Source organism: Hermetia illucens, chromosome 5, assembly GCF_905115235.1.
Source record: "Hermetia illucens chromosome 5, iHerIll2.2.curated.20191125, whole genome shotgun sequence".
NCBI classification, from domain to species: domain Eukaryota; kingdom Metazoa; phylum Arthropoda; class Insecta; order Diptera; family Stratiomyidae; genus Hermetia; species Hermetia illucens.
The window spans coordinates 49,189,926-49,212,632 of NC_051853.1; the positions used below are offsets into that span (position 1 = coordinate 49,189,926).

The 22,707-nt window shown below is 37.7% G+C and overlaps 1 protein-coding gene across 8 annotated transcripts in view; it reads left to right on the forward strand.

Moving 5' to 3' along the window:
• LOC119657811 (homeotic protein ocelliless) overlaps nucleotides 1-19,908 on the forward strand; it is a 112,110-nt gene extending 92,202 nt beyond the window's left edge. For 4 of the 8 annotated variants that reach the window (XM_038064913.1, XM_038064916.1, XM_038064915.1 and 1 more), the window contains exons 3-4: nucleotides 301-458; nucleotides 17,838-19,908. In XM_038064913.1, coding sequence (XP_037920841.1) covers nucleotides 301-458; nucleotides 17,838-18,809 — 1,130 coding nt within the window. In that variant the 3' untranslated portion in view covers nucleotides 18,810-19,908. The remainder of the gene's footprint in view (nucleotides 1-300; nucleotides 459-17,837) is intronic. The other 4 variants (XM_038064919.1, XM_038064921.1, XM_038064918.1 and 1 more) reach the window with 3 other exon arrangements.
• The last annotated feature ends 2,799 nt before the right edge of the window (nucleotides 19,909-22,707 follow it).

The following is a 22,707-nucleotide window of genomic DNA, read 5'->3' on the forward strand; positions in this document are numbered from 1 at the left end:
GGACAATTGCAAAAAGATATTTCTCCTTTTAAATGGCATTACACTCAATGAAAAACGAAATTGATATCGGCACGCAATACAGATGTAGATATTTTGTATCTTATCTGAGTTATGTGAATTTTCTAAAGATGCTGGACGGTTTTCATGGTCTGTTGTCACGCTCTTCTGAGGTCGCTCGTGTAGCTCTTCTTGTTATGCAATTAATTTAGTATTAAGACGATAAACACTTTAGCACTTTTAAGATACCATTGTGTTAAAGTAGAACTAATGTCGGGTTTTTTCTCTTTTGTTCTGTATTAGCAGGTGTTAATCCGCGAAAACAACGTCGGGAACGTACAACATTCACTCGAGCACAATTAGATGTTCTTGAATCGTTATTTGGGAAAACACGGTATCCAGACATATTCATGAGGGAGGAAGTAGCATTAAAAATTAATTTGCCCGAATCAAGGGTGCAGGTAAGTGAACATGCGTTTTTATTTATCCTAATTAAGCTAAGGAAGGTAGTATGGTGACTGCCGTCGGCAATGATACATTTCTTTTAAAAGCTATAGAGTTAAGCAGTTACAGCCGAATTGGTTAAATATGGAGGCGACCAGTTACACCAAGTGGTTCATCAACTTGTGCTCAAGGTATGGGACAGCGAATCAATGCCTGACGATTGGCAGCGAGGCATAATCTGTCTCATACATAAAAAGGGAGATATCACACAGTGCAGCAATTATAGAGGTATCACGTTGCTGAGTACCATCTATAAGATATTCTCCACTATCTTGCTAGGCCGGATAGCCCCATACGCCCAGAACATCATTGGCCCATACCAAAGAGGCTTCACTCCAGGCAAATCAGCAACAGATCAGATTTTCTCTCTGCGGCAAGCGATGGAAAAACTGTTGGAATATGGACAACAGTTGCACCATCTGTTCATCGACTTTAAAGCCGCCTATGATAGCATAGCCAGGGTAAAACTGTACACGGCCATGAGGGAATTCGGTATCCCGACGAAATTAATAAGACTGACTAGGCTGACCCTGACCAATGTGCGAGGCCAGATAAAAGCAGCAGGATCACTCTCAAGACCATTTGACATCAACAACGGTCTACGACAAGGGGATGCGCTATCATGCGTCCTCTTTAACCTGGCCCTCGAGAAGGTGATCCGTGATGCTGAGGTGAATGCAAGAGGTACGATCCTCTTCAAGTCCACCCAACTACTGGCCTATGCTGACGATATCGACATCATGGGAAGAACCACCCGAGACGTTCAAACTGCCTTCATCCAGATCGCGCAGGCGGCGATTGGCGCGAGATCTTGGGCTGCACATCAATGAAGGCAAGACAAAATACATGGTGGCAACGTCAGCACCGAAGACGAATCAACCAACAACATCAAACCGCACTGGTCAAACACAAGCACGAACAAGAATAAGGATAGGGGAATACAACTTTGAGACCGTTGACAATTTCTCCTATCTAGGGTCGAAAATCACAACCGATAACAACTATGATGATGAAATCCGCGCACGGTTGTTGTCAGCCAACAGAGCCTACTTCAGCTTACAAAGACTGTTCCGCTCGAAACGTCTCACCATAGGGTCAAAGCTCTTACTGTACAAGACTATGATCTTGCCAGTCCTCATGTATTCCTCGGAAACTTGGGTTCTTAGCAAGAAAAATTGCGAACTCTTGGCCGCGTTCGAGAGAAGAATCCTCCGAAGAATTTTTGGCCCCCTACATGAGGATGGACGATTCCGTAGCCTACACAATGACGAAATCTATGAGCGATACCATGACCGTCCGGTTGTGGATAAAATCCGGCTCAATAGGTTACGGTGGGCGGGTCACTTAATCCGTATGGATGAAGATGATCCCACCCGGAAAGTCTATAAGGGCAATATCTATGGTAGGAAAAGAAGACGAGGCAGACCCTGCCTAAGATGGAGCGATGGCGTGGGCCAGGACGCCAGACAGCTTTTAGGGATATCGAATTGGTGGACCTCGGCGCAAAACCGGGATGTCTGGAGTTCCTTATTAAGGCAGGCCTAGACCGGATACCGGTTGTTGCGCCGTTGATGATGATGATGAGAGTTAAGCAGATATCCCTAGTTTAAACATGTTTTCTATTCTAACATTATTTTCAGTAAGGTAAACTCAAACAAACAAACACTAATTAAATAAGGACACCGTTGACGGTGTCACGGCCAGGTTAGGAAACCAACTTGATCTCACCTCCCAGGTTAGAATTCTAGTTGCATTTTGAGTATCTCGTCTTTGTGTTTGTCCCACTGCTTTAAGCTTATCACTTCAACAACGTTAGCTACACTTAATGAAACAACCCTCACACTTCGAAAACATGAATCGATCTTAGTGAGGTAACTCGCAACCACTAAATATTACATTTTGGGTTATGCTCAACTTTGCATCAGCAAATAAAAGTTTATCACGTTTATCTTGTTTGCCATGTGGAAGTCAGTTCACCAAGAATAGAGACTCCTTCCAAAGGACTTTGATCTTCTTAGCCATCATGTTCCGCAAACAGTTTCCTTAGATCATTACGCTTTTCCCCCAAGTTATAGTTCGGTCCACTTTACAATACAGAAGATTCAAGTTGACTTCATTTGATTGTAGTGTCTAATCTTTCCAGCATTACTTCCTTCGAAGTAGCATCAGTGTCCATTTATATTTTGTCTGCACATCGATTCCCCGCTAAAGTAAATTTTTCCAAGGTATTTTCATCTAAGAACAGAGCGCCAGGCAGCTAAATACAAGAGTAATGCCAGCTCATCCCCTGCCTCATACTAGCTGTAAATAGCCAAGCGCTCCGCCTGATTTTTGCGTGATAGTTTCATGAGGAGTACCTTTTTATGTCCCTTAAAGGGCAAGGCTATAGCCGCTTCAGCTCCTTTGATATCTTTCTTTGGGGAGTCATCCTTGGTGATCATATGTTAGTCATGTTTTAAGTTCACTAACCATGGGAGTCAAGTGTAGTCTACTAAATTCACGTTGATAACCACGCTCCGCAATGAATACATATCTTGTGTTTAGGGGTAACACACCGCATGACCTAAACTGGAAGCTTAATTTCACTAATCAGTTATCAACTAGATGCCTTTGAGAAAGCAGGAAGAATTTTAACCCTCGTTTTTCTGGAATTTCGGTTTAAAATTAATTGTGGGGTCTTGTATCCCTACCGCCTCTTACAATTTTGTTCTTCATCGACCGTAACAGCTAGTTTCATATTGAGATAGGTCTGAAAATAATGGTACACCTAATTCAACAAAATACTTCCCAATAAAACCAACGCCACATTTTCAGAAAAACTGGCTATGGTGCACTGAAAATGGTCCTAAGTTGAAAACTGCTTGAACTGCAACTAGCGAAGAAGAGACAGTTGAAGGACCCCTCCGAAGCTGCTCAGAGATTATTTACAACTTCGTTTGTTGTTCTATCTGCACTCGCGCTGTTGTTATTATACCGAGAAACATTTGAAAAGATTGTCAACTGTGTTAGTTATTATGTAAAATTATAACTGAATTCCGTACGTCCAAATCGGTTTAATCGCCGACTCGTAATGTAGATGCAGGCTAGGATTCTGATTAATTACCCAGTGAATGCTGTTTATTTATTTTTAACTTGCATCTTTTCAGTTTCGTTGTTTGTTCACGTAAAGCGTCGATCAATATGAAAGCGAATACAACCCAGTTCATATTTTTAAGATTTCAATTGTGGTTAAACGCTTCATGAAAACTTTTGGATTCATTTGCACGAATTTTCCATGTTGATAGCCATTGTTCAAGTTTTTAATTCAACTTAGGAAAGGCTTGGGAAGCAGCCTGTGAATTATTATGGGGGACTACGCGTCGCAATGTTTTATGAGAACGTAAATCTAAGCTATTTATCGTCAACCGGTAAGTGGAAAACATAAATCAGATACAGTAATGGTCTTAGAACGCTACCTTGGGGGACTCTTACTTTGACGGGATGACCTCTAGGAGTGGAACTTTCTGTTTTGTTTGCGTAGAAATGACAAACACTTCGGATAAAACTTCGAAAAGCTGGTCCTATTTGCCGGCCGAATTTTTCGAATCCTATAATCAACCCAAAGTCTATCGGAAGCCTCAACAATATCGAGGAAACTTACCTTTTTGCTGATTTAATAAAGTAAATTTATTCTATTTTTCCACAATTTTCTTGGAAACCGAGTTAATGGTCAATGACTATTCGAGTAGGGAATGGAAAATGTTTGACGGTATCAATTAGGTATTTGATGACGTGAGAAAAGGAAGCTTTTTTTCCATTAAGCCTATAATTTTGTCTCTTCCTTTCCACATGCTTCTTTCGGAACTATTAATTCTCTGATAATTCAAGCGATAGTTTATTCTATACTAAGCATTTTGAAAACGATGTTCCACTTTCCGTGACTAAAGTGTAAAAGCGCGAAAAACCACCGACCATCTTTTTCAAGGACATAATAATTGAAAGGTAATTTTACAAATATATCGGTATCACTACGAGCTACTCTGAATGTTAAATATCTTTTCAAACCTTTCCTAACAAAATGAGTAATAAAATAAACAACTAATGATGTATAATTTCTATCTTATTGAGGGAAATATCCCCCACTTTTTGCATTTGGCGGGGAAAAGCTGTTTTACAATACATTCCCTTTAGTTTCAAGGGCCTTCCTCCAATTGTTTCTAGCGTGGCTGGGGAATAGTGCTCCGACACCTTATGTCCTGTAATCACTAACAATTATGGTGGAATTCACCCTAATAGTGATAGTAATCTTAGTATTACAAACAGTCAGTCTAGATGCGTAGCTACCCTCACTTTAGTTATGCCAAACTCTTCTTCAGTTACAAAGGATAACAAGAAAGAAATTTTGTGATTTTTTATTTTTTGTTTTCATTTTGCCTGAGGGAAGCGAAGAGTTCTGCAGCTCTTTTTTCTGGTGTACTTCATTACCCAGCCTTATTTTGGACATAATTATTCAGATATTGATTCCTATCTAGACGAAGAACAATTCAAAATATATCCTCTATCCTTTGCCAGTTACATGCTTAGACTTACCTTGAAAATCCTTAAATAATGAAAAAAAAAAATAAATTTTATTTTTTAACGCCGAACAGTGAGTTTTTTAATGCTCATATACCGGTATTTTGAAGACTAGTTGCCCTCCCCCTCAGTGAGTTTTTGTCATTATTTGCGTATTCAGCATTTGGCAATTTTTAGCTTCTTGCCCACAGCTATTGTAAGAGATTGTAAGTTTGTGATTTCTTAGTTCACCCAAAATTTTGTGGTACACCCTTTATATCCCCAGGAAAGCCCACTATTTGGTTGTGCATTATTTGCTGGAATTCTTTGGGGATGAAATCGGTGCCAAAACAAATCCTAATTTCTAACATTTTCGTTGTTCTCCTTTCGTAACGTGAAAATAAGGTGGAATTACATTTGTCCCTATCTGTACTTCTTCAAACATGTCATTCTATTGGAAATAGAAACGTTTGAATAGTCGGCTAATTCTTTTAACCAAAAACACTTCCTCATGAATTTGGCTATGAAGCAGCTGTTTGTGTTGTAATGCGAGGTTCAGAGAGGTGTGTGCACACTGATTACTAACTCAATTCGCCAAAATTATATTGCACTCCCTATGGTCCCTTACCACCAATGTTCCTATGTCCATTTTCAAACTTCCATTCAGTAGTAGGGTCAACTCGTCTGGTTTGGGTTCGCCACTTCTTTGATTGGAAGTTTGTTTGGGATGAAGTCAAACAGTTTTCCTTATTTAATGAGTCGATTGGTCACAGCAATAGGCAGCTCCAAGGTGCTTCTGACACGTTAAGACAATCGCGTGGTGCTTTATTGTGAATTCCCTCCATTCAAACGCTATCGTAACGAGTTGTGCCCTTAATCCACCGCAATACCTCCTTCTTCATATTCCAAAGGTGTCGTTAATATCCTTGGTAAACGCCCTGCGTTCGCAGGAGACATATAGTACCATTCTAAATTTTTGATTGAAGACATTTTTTCTCAGGTCAATCACAATGGACGGTAGATGCAAGAGGAAGTTTTATTCGGGTTGTATTGATTTCCAAAATGAATATGATTGCGCATAGCTCAGGACACATGGTATACAAATTTTCTGATCCGTTATCTAGATATGAATTTATTTCTTTTGATCCTGATTGTCCTTGGTAATCTACCGTAACACGTTATCCATATGCATGTGATAATTCATCTATCCTGGAGATATCGAGTTCGACTTTATGGCCCAAAACTCGTGCCAAACAGAACAACTCAAAGCGCCTGAGAAATTTTCAAACTCTTTGGCGATTAAATATATCTTTTTTACCTTTACTGGCAACGTATTTCGGAAACCGGTTACTTCAGACTGCGTTTTTTCGTGTATAATGGTAAATTAATTAATAATGCACCATTGGACTAACTAATTTGTAGAATTCCTACCGTTATCAGATGTTTCGCTAGTCAATTTGCTAAAAATGAAATGGAATAAGTAGTACTCACTTAGTGAAAGTTGTGGAAAGTAAGCAAGGCGGTGCTCCTACTTCTCTATTGGGTCTCAGAAGGGCTTCTTCGGCGAGTATCGATGTGTGAAAATTGACGTAATTGTAGTGCTGGATTACCTGGCCTGTGCGATTCGGCTTTTTATAGCCTCAATTGAATTCATGTTAATGCACGGTTTTATTTTGGAGAGTACCTTTCAACAAATCACTGCTTTTTTTGGATGTCATTTCGGCTTTGGCATACCACCTAGGCTTGCCCATTCTTTACTTTGCCTTAAATTAACATATATGCCCTACTTCTCGTATCCTGTGATGATTCTGAACAAATCTCGCTGCAGGTGACCGTATGATCGTTGATGATCTTCTCTTCCTATTTTCGCTCAGTTCGTGGAGGAGTTAAACTCCGCGTCATCTTCGCTGCCAATTCCTAAATTATTTGATGACTAGACCTTAGAAGATCTTCGTCAAACCCAACAGATCGGATGAAGCAAGTCTATTGAACTTTAGAAATCAACGCTGAAGAACATTGTTTCATTCATAGGTACGATATTATTCCACAAACCCTAAACAAACTATTAACCTCTGGGAATTGCATCGCAGATGCCTTTGTAACGGCAGGGAACCCCAAACCATTCAGATTAGCAAACCTTTACAGTTGAAGGACCGAAAATCATGCTTACTACTGCAAGATTACTATAAAATTTGTTGATAGAAATGTGATGAAAATTTGTTATTCAAATTAACCATTTTTGTAGTGAGTTTGTTTGCCAGTCTTTTACGTGAAAACAAAAACAAGGGGCTGCCTTTGTTGGCTACAATTTTCTTTATTAAAAAAAATACCGCATTTCGGAAATCATTTTTGCCCTTCCTTTGTGTTTTTGATCCTATTTAAGAATTTTTTCGTTGTTTTAAATATACTTTGCAAGGTGGGATGGTCGCGTTAGTTAAGTGACAATCTGTCGATTTCGTGCCCTGTTTCACATCATTTCAATAAATGGCATTTTCTAAAAAATTGGTCAACACCGTTCCATAAAACATATCCCAATACACTGCGGAAAAGTCAAATAAAACCGCATATTCATGATATTTTTCTGGCTGCTCTTATTGCTTCCCCAAAGATCCAAATTTCCATGACTACACTACCACCTACTTCTCGCGAAATATTCCATCCTTAAACTTTTGAAACATGTGTTGGAAAATGAACTCCTTTCGGACTTGCATGGTCATTTTCTGAAACTTAACCCATTCCTGTTTTTTTTTCAAAGTTCCAAAGTAAATTAGGTTCATATTTAAGGGAAATGCCTTTGGTTTTGTTTGCTATTATCAGAAAACTATTTACATTTTAAATGGAGATATGTTAGATATCCTGTAGATTTCGTGGGTTTGTGTAAGGGTTTACTCATTTACTGGTTGCAACAATTAACCCTTGAAAATAGGCATTCTCACAAACCGAAACAGTAGTCGCCAAACTAACAAACTAACCGAAAAATTACTCAATTATCCCATCACTTACGCTACCGCCTTCATCTCTGCACTATCACTTACTTCCCATCAAACACTTCATCTAATTAAATACTACAATCTACTGCTAACTGATATCACAAATTAGCAGTCAGTGTGGAATAATAATCGACCTGACCGACCCCATGTTGACAAATTCCAGGTCATTTTCGTCCCCCTTCAGTAAGTGTAGCGCTACTAAATTTCATTAGTATTCCACACGGGGGAGAAATCAACATCAGATGTACATTTTTGGAAGCCCTAGACATGTTCTAAAACCTTCTCTAATACCTACACTAGTCACACTCTAGGAAATCTTACGAACATACAGTAGCATGAAAAGATCCCGCCCTCTCGTCTTATACCATAGAGAGAAAAAAGAGGTCCATAAACATTGATGGTAGCTGAAAGAATGGAACGAAATTGTGTGTCATAAATTACAGTAATTACCCGAAACTAAGTAAATAGACCATGATGGTGTGGGAAGGAATAATTTTATGGCCATCGAACCAGCAGTAGGGGAGAGTTCCTCGGTTTGATCCCAGCGGTGGTGTGTGTTTGAATGAAGATAGCCATTTCCGTGTCATAATCACCAGCGTGAAGTAAAGTGAAATCCTTTAATGATATGCATAACTGGGGGAGGGATACGCAAGGGAGCAATTTTTGATTTGTTTAATGTGTGAATTCAGTGTTCAAGGTGGAAACTTTTAAGGCAAATTTGGGGTTTAGGAACATCCACAATTTTCAGGAAAACTTTACCTTTTAATATGACCCTCAGTAATATGAAAGCAGAACAAAGAAATTAAAGTTATAATCCCTTCATTTGTATATTCTCAGACCTGTAACGAACCCCATCCCAAGATGTGTTCATGTGTGTACCCATTCTCCAAATCCGATGTCTCCTTTCTAAACTTGATGACGTAGCAAACTCATCCATTTAATCCTTATAATTCCGTTATAAAATCAAATGGGGTTAGACGACAAGAATATCTGCCATTGTCCTTATTTAGGAGAAAATCTGTAAAATCTTAAATGCAAACAAACTGACATAATAGCGTGTAGCACAAGGAGCCTCCGAAAGTACACAAAATTTCAGACCGTCGATATGCCCGAAGGATAATTAACCAAACCCAGCCAGCCCTACAATATTATGGTTACTCACTTTACAATCAGAATTTCGCAAGGAGAAAAATTGAAATTTCATCCCCCATTGTGTTGCGACTACGAATTCGCATGTTGGCGGTGTGTCCTCAGCCTATTCCGAAGGCGGAAAAATACAATTGAAATGTCATATTATGGACAAATTGTCATCAAATCCGTATTGCTTTTGTTTATTGTCCTGTTTCGTCTCTCATGCATGAATGGATGGTATGTAGTAGGTCCTTGCCCTTCAGGTAATTCCAGAAGGTAAAAGGAGAAATGCAAACAAGACGACATTTAGTGTCATCGATTGACCCATTGTTAGAGTGTAGCTGATGATTGCAAAAGGAGAATCAGAAAGACAGGACTCAATAGGGTGTAGCAAATACAGCCGTTTCGAATTTTTATTTTGACGACAAACACCCCAAGTGATTTTTCCCTTGTTATGAGGTTTTTACCTCTGGCGGAGTTCTTCCTCGGATCGAAGCCTATCTAAGTTTCTATTATCGTTGTTGTGGATATGCACTCATAGTATTGACATTAGAAAACTGGAATAACAGAGAAAAAAAATAGAATATGCAGTTTAGAGGCTCGAGTTCGCATACTTTCTTGTTTTCTAGTTTCGATTTTTGGGTCACGTTTCAAGCCATGGATATTATCACCATGCAACATTATGTTTCGATATTTGTTTTTCCTTTTGAAGAAAAAGTGTACGTCATTGAACTCATATCGGGAGGTAGTGTAAAATAACAGAAAAACAATTGAGTTGTGCAAGGAGGAAAAACCAAACCAGCAGAAATGGGAGAAAGGTATCCGGGGAAATATCCACATTTCTAACGTGCACGGAGAAACCTTTGGAAAACGAACATTCCAATATGTTTTATGCCCGTCGATATTCATTTGCCTGGCTTTCTTCCTATTGTTTTGTGACACAGTAGACACATGACTATCGGAAAAAGAAACCTTTCAAAAGATGGTGGCCAGTATCTCTCTTATCGTTACGTAACTGGCTGGCCAAGCTAAGATAGTCCAAACTGAATAATTAATTGAATATGTAATTTGGTTTGTAATGATGAAGTGTGGCGGAAACCAATGATGATTTGTGTTCTAGAAATGTAAATTTTAGATATGAAACTGTTCATAGGTGCATCGTCCTATTTGTTCAAAGCTTTAGTCAGCCATAACGCCAATTAATTTTCCACCGGTTGTGGAACTTTTGAACTTGAGTGAAAGGAGAAGAACTGAATTTCATCAGAACTTGAATCTTCAATCAACCGACTACAGGGAGATAAAGTATTGTGATGTAATGTCAAAATGACTTTTAGTTTACCATAACAATATGTTCATTGTCGATAAAAATCGATTCATATATTTCGAAATTTGGTACCCCACAAATCACAATCGATTTCGTATTGATAATCTACGACTTTCCAGAATTACTGTTGGATAAAATATGACCAATATTTAGTGCCTTCTTTTATATTTTTAAGTATAATATAGTTTTTTTTCCGAAGGACATTTCAAAGTTGCATCAAGCTTTTCCAAAATGAGTCAAAATTTTTCCTCAAAATCATCAAAAACTCTTCAATTTTCATTTAATTGCATTTTGTGATTTTCATGCCCATTTCAAACTAAGCTGCTTTATCTACGTGCCATCGCTTCAGGTAATTCATCCCAAGATTTGATTTGTGAAGACCCATTGCTCTACAGCGGTAATGGGTCCAAACGGAAATTGAAAGAGTTACTCCACAAGCAAAGTTTTCCGCGCCTGAAGAAAGCTAATATCGATCATGGCGGAGATATAATACGTTCAAAAGGAAGCAATCGACTCCTCAGAAATATAGACCTTCATTTAAGAAATTATTTCACTTTTACCATGATATCTTGTTCTTTCGCAATGTCTCGAATTGTTCAATTTGACTTCAGAAGTGAAATTCTGAAATTTAGGATACTTTCGGTGTAAGGAATTACCTGTTTCGTTCTGATGAAAGAAAAAATTAAGATAAAAATAGTAAGTTATCAAGACCAAATATTCGTAAAGACAGATTGAATTGCCGAATAGTACCAGGTCTGAATGGCAATCAGCAATTACCACGCATTCAATCATCAACACTACCTAGTTTCCCCGTTTGTAGCTTCCATTTGCAAATTTCCACACTAACACAAGCATATCAAAGTATGCCAAGTTGATTCCTAACTAGCTGGCTTTACTAACTGAGTGCTAACAGTTAATAAACACAGCACATAAAATGGAGATGGAGATCTGTAAAAACTCAACTAGTCCGTGCACCATGATGTATCAATTACACACGAATAGATCTTCAACTAACACCTCTTGTCTTGAAACCAGTTCCGAGTGTCTAGACTGATGGGAAAACTTATTAAACCCAAAAGGCAGGCCGGGTACGATCCAGTTATAGGCCAAATTATCAAGGAATTTTCTATATTCAAGGGCTTACTATAAGTTGAAACAGCTGCAAATCATCCCAGACAACCATAAGCCTAATAGAAGGTAAAGATCTGAAACTGCTAGTCTAGTTCGACTAATAAGCCGTTTGCCTGTTTCTTGAAAACCTTTCGCAAAATTTCTACCCATAAATCATCACCAATACTTAGACTGAACAAAAATGGCTGCATATAATATATTTCAGGATGTTTACGAATTTAATTCACGGCGCATTGGGAAACTAAAATAATCAAATAACAACAAAATACCAATAATAACAACCAAGAGATTTTGTCGATGCTCTCTGCTCTGCAAAGGAATGAAAAGGACTAAAGAATATTTGCTTAGTGATATTGAGCACAGATTTGGAACCCATTCAGGATCATCTGAAAAGTATTGAAAAATGTTCGGTGCAATGGTGAATAAAAGTAGACGATACGAAATCATGCTATATTTCTTCCATGCGGAAGTGCAACCCTGTCGAAGTTAGTGGTATATTCATCCCACAGTCTGCTGCTGCCATTCCCGTTCTTCTCGTTTGCATCGATCTACCATAACCCCTCGGCACTCCAATAGTTTGCAATGGTTAGTAGTGTCGCGAAGAAGTAATTGATCCACGTGGTGTCAGATAACTTTAAGCTACTGAGCAGCCTGTATCTGTTCGTACGTCAAGTTGCTACCGGTTTTCTGGCCTGGGTTGGAGACCGTTCGGATTGAGGATGTAGACAACCTTTTAGTTCCCTGGAAAGAATACTGAAGCTCGGTTTTCCGGACTTCAACCAACCTGAAATCTACAATGCATCCTGTTTTCCCCGGATGTCAACTTTTTTATTATCAACTCAATAACTACTAAATATTCATAACCCTAACACATTAATAACTAATACCTGTTAAGCTTGCAACACGTATTCAATCTGTCCGGGCAGACTTTGATACTTACGTGTTTATAAGTGTGCCGACTAACTAAAAAAAGAATCAAATTTAATAAATTTGTATTTGGCTTTTTCTGACCATAAATGATAGTGTGTTTCTGACAAAATAGGCTAAGTAGCTGCCATCAGAGATGTTGATGTACTTGTTCAAATCGGGTCCTGCCTGGACTGTTAGCCTGCCGAATCCCAGGGGACAAATAAAAAATAACAACGACAACAACTATTGAACTTTGAAACCAAGGCCTGCGAGTGAAAAGTAATAATCAAGAAAAAAGTGTCCTCCGTTAGGAGGAGGGGAAGGTTACTTCAGACCACAACAAGAAATTCCTTGCATGAGGGAGACTTTCCGTGCCTGAAAAAGATCCATAGCACGCGGGATTACTATTAACGTCATGGTAACATTCCCTAAAATCGCATATCCAGCGGCGGGCCTGAGGCCTGTAATCGCTCTCTTTTGCTTTGCTTAAGGTTTGAGAAGGGAAGGCAGCTACATATGAAATGCAAGGTAGTGTCCTCTTCTTCCTCGTAATCACTCAAAAGGACTGTCCAACATTTTCTGACACGAAGACAAATGTTTCCATTAGATGAAAGATTAGATGAAGTTGTTTTACTATTAGAAACAATGTTGTGGTAAAGTCGAAACCCTGTTAGCAACTGCAACATCCTTTTTAATGTCAACTAACCTCGGATACCTGGTTGGTTAGAGCACAAGGCTGTCGTACGGAAGGTCGCGTTTCAAATCTCATTGGTGGCAGTGGAATTTGCATCGTGATTTGACGTCGGAGTCAAGTCAGGGTAATAATCTCGGGCGAGCGCAATGCTGACCACATTGCCTCCTACAGTGTACTGTAGTGTACCGTTACGGTCTTGAATAAAGTGCTCTAACACACTTTAAGGCCCTGATCCAATTGGATTGTTGCGCCAACGATTATTATTATTAGTAACTCAACTAACTCTACGTGTCCAACCTGAATTGCTAGAGCCCGAAGCAAAGCAAGCAGATATGGACTACCCATAGCAACCGGTATTTATGATGGTTGTGATATTCCATTGGAAAAAAGTTTGGGTACACACTCGAGTCCCGCGCACCATCGATTCAGGAACCTTGAGTCGTCAATCCTCATAGGTATACTCAGAATTGGCTGAACCAAAGTAAGCCGTAAACGTGACATTTTTTCACCGAAAAACACCTCCTTCAATGTCAATATTGTATAGCCCCAGGTATGGACAATATGACATTTAGGTGTGTCAACGGCATACAGAATGAGGGGAGTCACTAACTCCTTAGTAGGCTTGAACTTCAAAGTTTCTGGTCATAAAATGCATCACGGTCACACGGTGTTATCAACGATAGTGTTTCGAAAATTATCCAGTAGTCTTCTAACAAAGGGGTAAGTGACAGAAGAGTCCTGTCTAACATTAAAAAGTTCACCCGATATTGACGCTCTGCTAGCAGATCTGGTAGTGTTCGAAGAAACTTGAACTGTTTAGAGCTAATTTCAGCTGGATTCGCAAGAAATAATGAAAAGCAATATTCAGGAACAAGGTCTGCTATGCACTGTAAGTTGTTTCTCCTAATTAGAGTTGTATTTACAACACTGAATAATATATGGTCGATTAGCATCCAATTGGTATCTAAACCAAAAAATGTGGGGCTACTCCACGATTTTCCCTTGTGTCCATAAAGTAGCTGTTTTTATTGGCAAGTATATAAAGGATTTTGAAAGATCTCATGGTGTAACCGCAGGAGTAGTATTTCAGGATCAGAGATTGTCTTGATATTATAAAGCTTGTCAACCTCAAAATTACAGAAATTCGCTGCAACCGCAATCTAGAATATAAATTTCAAACATTTATATTCGTGGAATTCCTATTTATACATAATTATCAAAACGAGCACATCACCCACTTCGATTATTGGCACGAACCACAAATTAACAATAATAAAAAATTTATCACAGTTAAAACATCCTTGACATCTCGAAAATGATTCTAGAATTCATTCACTTGTGTAAATAACGAAATAAGTGAAATGGACCCCAAAACTAAGAGCCCAAGATGAAGAGACAAAAAAATGTCAAAATGAAAACATATCTAGGCAGGAAGAAAAAAAATGTTCACTTTGTCATTTTTATTATTTACCCAGCAAACAAAACTCCTAAATAAATTAGATACAGAACGAGCTTGTATACATTTGCCACAATGAGGAACACATACATAAATTTTTCGCACTGTGTACACAAATCCTTGATTGTACGTGGGTTTGTATCCGTACGAAAGGAGCGAAAATAGGGGTTGAAAACGATGTCAATAGTATAAATCACACTATGTGAAAATTTATCACCAGAAACATCTGTGCCAAAAATAATTTGTTTAGTGTTGAGAATAGTGGATTGAGTGAGTCCTTGTTGCTGGGCTTCATATCAAAGTTTCGATTCATGGTAGAGTGAAAATGATTCGTTAGTTTAGGAAATGAGTTTTAAGGACTAACGTTTGCTTGACTTGATGGGCTTGTTATACTACCTACACTTCTGAAATAACTTCCGAAATGAGAGAAATTTTCAAGGCATCTAATTTGAAACAAGTTTTCTTAACGTTCCTACCCATCTCCAGCTTGCTAACGGAGCTACAGGAATAGAGAAAAAATAAGTTCTCAAACAAATTTTATAAAGACTGAAAAAACACGTGTTAATTTTGGAAAACAAAGAAACGGAAAAGAGTAAATGACAACAAGGACATGATGGGAAATAATGGGTTAGTTTTTGGCCTGATGGATGGAGGCATCACCTCGCCAAGAATATTTCAAACATAATCCCATCTATTGTTTATTGACGATACCCACAGACGCAGCAATGCTTGCACGATCCCATACATATAAGTATCCGCTAGTAATCCTCCCTGCCAATATATTTTGGACAATTTATTCTACAACAGGAATAGCTATGTTGTCTCGTATAAGATGCATATAAACATACAGTCCAGACAAGGGAAACTTAACTACAGAAATAAGTGCTATATATAGCTTACTAATTTTTACTAAGAATTGAGATTTCCAATTCACTGTTTTGAGCTAGCTATAACTATACCGTCATAAATTTTTTGCTTTCTAACAAAATTCCATAATCACATAGCATTCTTTCCTGGCCCCTGATTACGAAAAAAATTCTTATAATATATCACTTTCAAGGAATACACCACGTGAAATATCATCCCCAACGAATTGCTCTTAAAATGCAGTTTAAATTGTTACACCTGAAAATTTCCAAAAAGTTCGCAACCAAAAAAATCAATAAAAAGCCTGCCTTCCCTACCCCCTATCCATCTATGCCAAGTCACAGGGGTGCAATTTGAAACCACTAATTCAAACAAACAAATCATATGCTTGAATTGGCATCAAATGACTGATTGTGAGACTCCTGTATGCCTTTGCATTCACTCCCCTGGCGATTAGTAGCATTCCAAACACCCTGTTAAAGTACAATTCAATGCCATTTAAGCCGGGCGTCGTCATGCCTTATTCTTCCTTAGGAAGGGCTTTGCAACAAGACTCCAACATATAGTATGATAAATCGGAAGGACTTCCTCGATTTGGTTCAAAATTTGTTCGCCAAATCTTTGTAGACAGAAGATTGATTCTATTTGAGGCAAATTGAATCTCAGTCAACTTCTTCGTAGTAGAGATCCTCCCTTCATAGCCATTTTTTAGGTTTTTGAAGGATGTACAAAGTTTTACGCTTCTCTCAGTCCAATCGAAATTAACAATCCACCACTAACTGTGGAAAAAGTGAGTCCCCTCGTTCGAATTATTTTTTATATCACTTTGGTATTCCAAGCTTCCAAACAGGCATTCTTTGCTCTTTTCTTCCAGATTCTAGAGTTGTCCCCATTAATAAATGTGATTTCAGGGAGTATATTAAAATGACATCAAGGGTAGCATCCCCCAAGGATTTTCTGTTCGAAGCGATGACAATACGAAGTGAATAAAATTAGATTTTGCTAGGGGGTCATATCATTTGAAATCTTTGAAAATTTTCTAATAGGAACATGAGGGAGAGTTGGGATTTGTTTAAAAAGTCGGAAGAGTCTAAAAGGAGCAATAAACGAGGCGTTGAAAATGTTATTATCCAAACTGATTTTGTGAAAATTATAGAATTTTTGGGGTTTTTAATAATTTTTGAGGATTATTCTTAGGTGGACTAATCAAAGATTTATAATCCATTCCAACTCTAGGGTTGGGTAAAACAGGGAATGGAGGATATAGTTAGCAGTCGAATAACTCCTTGCACCGGCAAATCTCCGAAATCGCCCACTAGGGTTTGTGAATGTATACTTCATAGCCTGTTCCAACACTTTACTGCAGCATGCTAGACAAGTGGTTTCTTCTTGCACTGGCCATGTCGATTTACTGGTACGCACTTTTTCAATCATATTTTGGAGCCAATAATTTCTTATATTAATTCTCTTCCCTTCTAGCCTTTGTTGCGTTTGCTAGGTTCGACAAGATTGGGTTCGCTACTTGTCGTGATCGTAAGTTCCAGATAAAGTATTTCGGTTAACCTTTGGACTATTTCCCATCAGTTTGAGTGTTCAGACCATCAGCGTGAATTACATTACCATACCATTGAAAAAGTTCCCCTTATTTCGGACATGATCTAATCATGCCGTGCTACCGATCCAGCGCAACAACGATTCCATTACGATGAGGCGACTCTCATTGCTTTTTGTGGCCGATCAACACTTAAAACCGGAGATGACAAGATGAACAACGCCGCGATAGATTATGAATGTAAGATGTTCATCGGTGTGTTAATAACAAAGGAACAAGTGTATATTGCTCCATAGCTTGAACTGAAATTCGTCGTTTTTAAATTGTTTCTGAGTTAATTTCTCATGTGCCTGGAGTCCTAGAAGTACGAAAGATTTAAAATCTTCAATTACTACGCCACCAAATTTCAATGAATATTGAGTGCTCTGCTTACCTCTGGGAAACCCGTCTGTCATGGTTTCTGCGTTGCTTCGTTGGGGGCAATGAAGCTAGTCTAAGGATCCCAAGTGAGCTAAAGGCTTGTATTTTGAGCTCCATTCCGTTTCTTTTCTGTCTCCTCGTCCTGCGCTAGTTCTATCCTATTCGTCTGCTGCTTTGATTGTGAAGGCTAGGGCTCCATATCTTGTTGACTATAGAAGTAAATGGACTTTCTCGAAAATAACGTATGTCATTAGTCATTATATAAGCCCAATCCAATCTTTTGAGTTATGTGAACACCCTCATTAACCAATTATTCTTGTCTCTTACAGGTGTGGTTCAAAAATCGTCGTGCCAAATGCCGTCAACAGCTGCAACATCAGCAATCTAGCAATTTAAATAGTTCCAAATCAAATTCAAATTCCACATCAAGTTCGTCGGGTAGTCGTCATTCATCCAATAACAATAACAATTCCAGCAGTAATAATAGCAGTGGCACTGCATCATCAGCCAATGGCAATTCATCGCAAAAATCAAACACATCATCTTCAGCGGCAGGAAGTGGTACAGGTTCCTCAAGTCACAACAGCAAATCCTCATCTATGAAAACACATCACAATTCGCAATCACATTCAACACACGCGCACTCACATCCGCATAGTATTCCACAAAATCTGGTTCAAACTAGTTCCGCCAGTTCTTTAAACAATAGCATCGGAGCAGGACACAATTCTTCGCCAATCCTACCGATAACACCTTCGACATCAGTGAGTCCGCCTATCAATGTGATCTGTAAAAAAGAAGTAGTTGGTTCATATCATACCCCCGTCGGAACAAACCCTGATACCTTGAAATCCGGGGTTGGAATCGTATCTGGATATGATTCAGTTAAAGAGTCCGAACTTGGCAACTTGGCCCATCACATGTCATACGCTCGTCTAGGACAAACAGGCGGAAACCTGACACCTCTCGGATCAAATTCATCGATTATGACTACGCCGTCACCACCTATAACACCACAGGCTTCCCACAACCCGCTATCCTATGTTCCAAATCATGATTCCTACAACTTTTGGCACAATCAATATAACCAATATCCCAACAATTATCAAACCCCCACCTACTATTCTCAAATGGACTATTTCAACCCCAACCAGTCCAACTACAACATGAGCCACTCAGGCTATGGAACATCGAATTTTGGTCTATCATCGAACTCGACGCTACCCAGTTCGATGTCGGGTCAAACCTTCTCACCGAATGGCCTCGAATATCCACAAGACAAGTACGTTAATATGGTGTAGAAAATTATGAAAATTAAGGAATCTTTCAATCTGTTTAGTGGTAGTAATTTAATGCTAGATAATAATAGGAGTTTGGCAGACATATTTGATGCTGTCGAGACCGGGGACGATTCAAATTCGGTCAAATAGTTACATTTGGAAACTATCTTGTTAGCAAAGGTCGGGTTGAGATTCAGTTTGGTATTGACCCTCATTATAAGTTACCGGCCCAGCCTAAATTATCAAAGCAATTAGTTGGAACTAAAACGGCACATTAATAATTAATTTTCAGTTCTTTCTTTAGAAATCCACTTCCTTTTTTAATCCTCTTCTCTCTTTTCAATCAACTTTTGCAGATACGTGTAATTATAAAAATACAGCACATTCCTACGAGTCCGTACAATGTCGAACATCATCAAATCAATGTTCTGCCTCACAATTTCGAGATTTGACTTATATCATTATTATGTCGATATGTAAATAGTAAAGAAATTTATCAAATATATTTAGAATTCCTAGAGATATGTAAAAAAAAATATAATTAAAACTAAAAAAGTAAATTTAAAAGAAGCAAATTGCTTAATTTATAAATTAAAGGTAAACAAATAATAAACTAATTTTATTTGATAGGTAAAATTATATCATAATTAATTATTTCGTCCTTCCGTCTTTAATAAATAGCCAAAAATCAATTTAAATACCTTCATATATAAATTTTTTTTTTTGTTTTTTTTTTTTAAGCTAATCGAAACGTTAAAAAAAATCGTAAATTTTCAAAGATATCACACAATCCAAACTCGTTATTTTTTGAATGAAATATCTCTCATATTTCTCACTCAAATCTATAAAGGTTATTTTGTCCCAAAGAAGATGAAGCGAAAGGCGTCAATGTAAAGCGATATAGTAGAAGGGAAACTTAATAAAATCTTTGTAAATTTTAAAATTCATCCGCAAATGATCAATGTGTGTGTATGATTGTATATAAAAGGATTCAAGCCGAATATCAAAGTCTGTATAACTTATCGGCACCTCATCAATAGATTAACAGAAATTTTGTTGTACTTTAATAATTTATAAGACTATCATTTATATCACATCATTTTGAAGGACTAATTAAGAAAATATCCGGAATTTCTACTCCAAAATTTGGCTACCCTGGATACATTCTCATTTTACGTTCATATTGTTTTAAGAGTCAGAGTTTTATAAATAATAACGCATAGTATCGGAGTTTATTCATTAGGTTAAAAAGATCAGGTGAAAATGATATCCGTATTGAATAATTCTTTAATTTTTTGGGACTTTTTTATCTGAGTCATACGATATATAAGATACATCAACCATCATCTTGTGTTAGTATTTTATTATTTTTAAATATTTTGACATTTAATTATTTTTATTAGCTCTTCAAAAAATCTTCAGAATATTATTTTTGAAATTTCTTGATCATTAAAACTTTAGGAAATTGGCCAGGTGCTTCCTTCTTGGAATATGCCACTCTGGTGGTTTATTTTTCAAGTGTCATACTAAAGGTCCATCTAAAGTCCTTTTATCTTTTATATTAAATCATATTTTTATTTGAAATTATAGATGAAAAACTCCCCTACTTTTGTGAACATTTTATTTTGTTAAAAATCATTTCACGGGAAAACTATTATCTCCAACTATGCGTTTGAAAGTGTAAAAAATAATTAATCTTGTCTAGGGTTAATGTTTGTGGATGAATTTTCTGTTTTGTGGTTATAAAATCGGCACTGTGAATATTTTTTTGCGTAGATAACGATAATCTCTTTACTACTTATAAGCAGAAATGAATACTCCTTTGCCTATCTTTGATTATAGTAATTATGATTGTAATGTCATAAAATACACTATCTGAATTAAGTACAGAAAATTAATTATAAATAAACGTTTATAACTCAATTGAAAATTGTGTTTTTTTCTTATAAAGTATTTTGGTTTGGAAGACATAGTAAGGATATAATTACAAAGAGAGGGGTGAGTATTTATAGAAATAATTTCATGGTTAGCTCACGATACACCTCCGAGTTTCCTTGTGCCATCGAGCGTCAATCGCCAAAAAAGTTCTACAGTTGATTCCGGTTTTATTTGCTTCGGAATTATGCTAACCAGTAACGTCACCTCATTTATATTTACACTACAGATTTCCATGTGCCCTTAATCCGATCCTTTGGGGCAGCACCAAAGCTTGAGATACTAATAAGGGAATATCGTAGAAAGTTTGGAAAATGAATGCAAAACTGAAAATTGGAAAACGCCAAAAACACCCGCTCAATTGTGTATGAGACCAGAAAACCTATATAGCGATCGAAAGAAAAACTCACGAATTATAACATCCATCACCTCTGATATTTCTTCTGCCTCAGGTGTGAATGAGGCACGGTCTTTGAAGAACCCATTGCTTCGGTATCTCCCGGCTATTGACTACGAAGATACACCTCTAGAGAGTTAAAAGAACAGCGGGGAGAGATCCTTCAGTTAAAGCGAAGCGGGGGACGCGAATGCATGTTTGAAATGTTATTAGTCAAAGAAAGAAATTGTAATAGTAAAAAGGAAATTCGAATAAAATTCTGCGCACAACATCGAAAATTCATACATAAATATTTCTCTGTTCCCTGTTCCGATCCGTTACGCAGGATGCATTAAAATGTATTGCTACATGATCATGTGCTTGACATTCCAATATAAATTGTAAGAAAGAAAGGTCAATGATTATTTCCGGCATAAAATGTACATATATAATCGCATGGTTATAAAATAGGGTCTCAGAGTTGTCGGAGTTTTTATTTGATGATGATTTGTTGCTGGGGTTTGGGCTGAAATTTCACAATGAAGTTAATATGTTCATGTAAACATCAGTTAAAAGACATTAAATTTTAATACTCTGGGGATGGAAAAAATAAAAAATGTTTTTTTTTTGTTTTAAGAAACGGGAATTGAAATGCATTTATCACACAAGAAAATAGAAAAACCCCGATGATTCGCAACTGGTGAAATCGGCAAAGACTATAAATAAGAAGACAGTTGCAAATACAATATTATTCTAATTGCCCATATTGTAGGAGCTTCTGCAAAGGCTCTACTTCAGGACCAAGGTGAATCCAATTAAAGTCTTCTCGCGTGTTACAAATTGTCAAAAATATTATGAGATCCGAACCGACTCGAAAAATTTATATAGAAGTCAAGAAAACCTTCAAACCAACAATAGGGCAATATGGCTTTCAAGTAGAAATGACAGTTGCTTGATAAATTGTCACTACAGATAATATGACTCACACGAGACACAATTTCCACTCCATTTTAGCGACCGACTTTCTTGAAATAATATCTCCATGAAAACACAACAGAAGCCTCTTTCAAAAACACTGGGAAATAGTGAAAATGTTGACTACATGAAGCAACGCCTACATATACCAATTGGATCACTCGTAGCAGCGACGAAGGTATCCAGCTTTTAACCAATTAAGAAATGAATACCTTCGCCCCTACCTCACGCGGTTAAACAGAGAAAAAGTCCTGTGGACTTAGTTGATTCGACGTTCGCCCGTCATTTCAGTCAAAATTCTAACAAAACAGGTTATTAAAAAAATTTCCCATATTCTTATTGCAAAGCTTGCGGTAAATTTGACGATTACCCATGTTCCATCCAATATCGTTGGGGCCAAAGTATAAAAGTCTCCACCAGAAAGACTGGTGTTCACTAAAACCATTGCCGCAATTAACGTGCAGCAAGAAAGCTCCAATCACCCACCCCAAAGTTTTAAAGTTAGGATTTCGCGTCTAACTATGCATTGCAGAACAGCAATCCAAGTCCACTAAAGGCATTACAAATAACAATAGTAATCGACAGGGCTACATGTACTGTTCAGTTTGGCCTTGTCCTTGAAGTGTGTTAGAG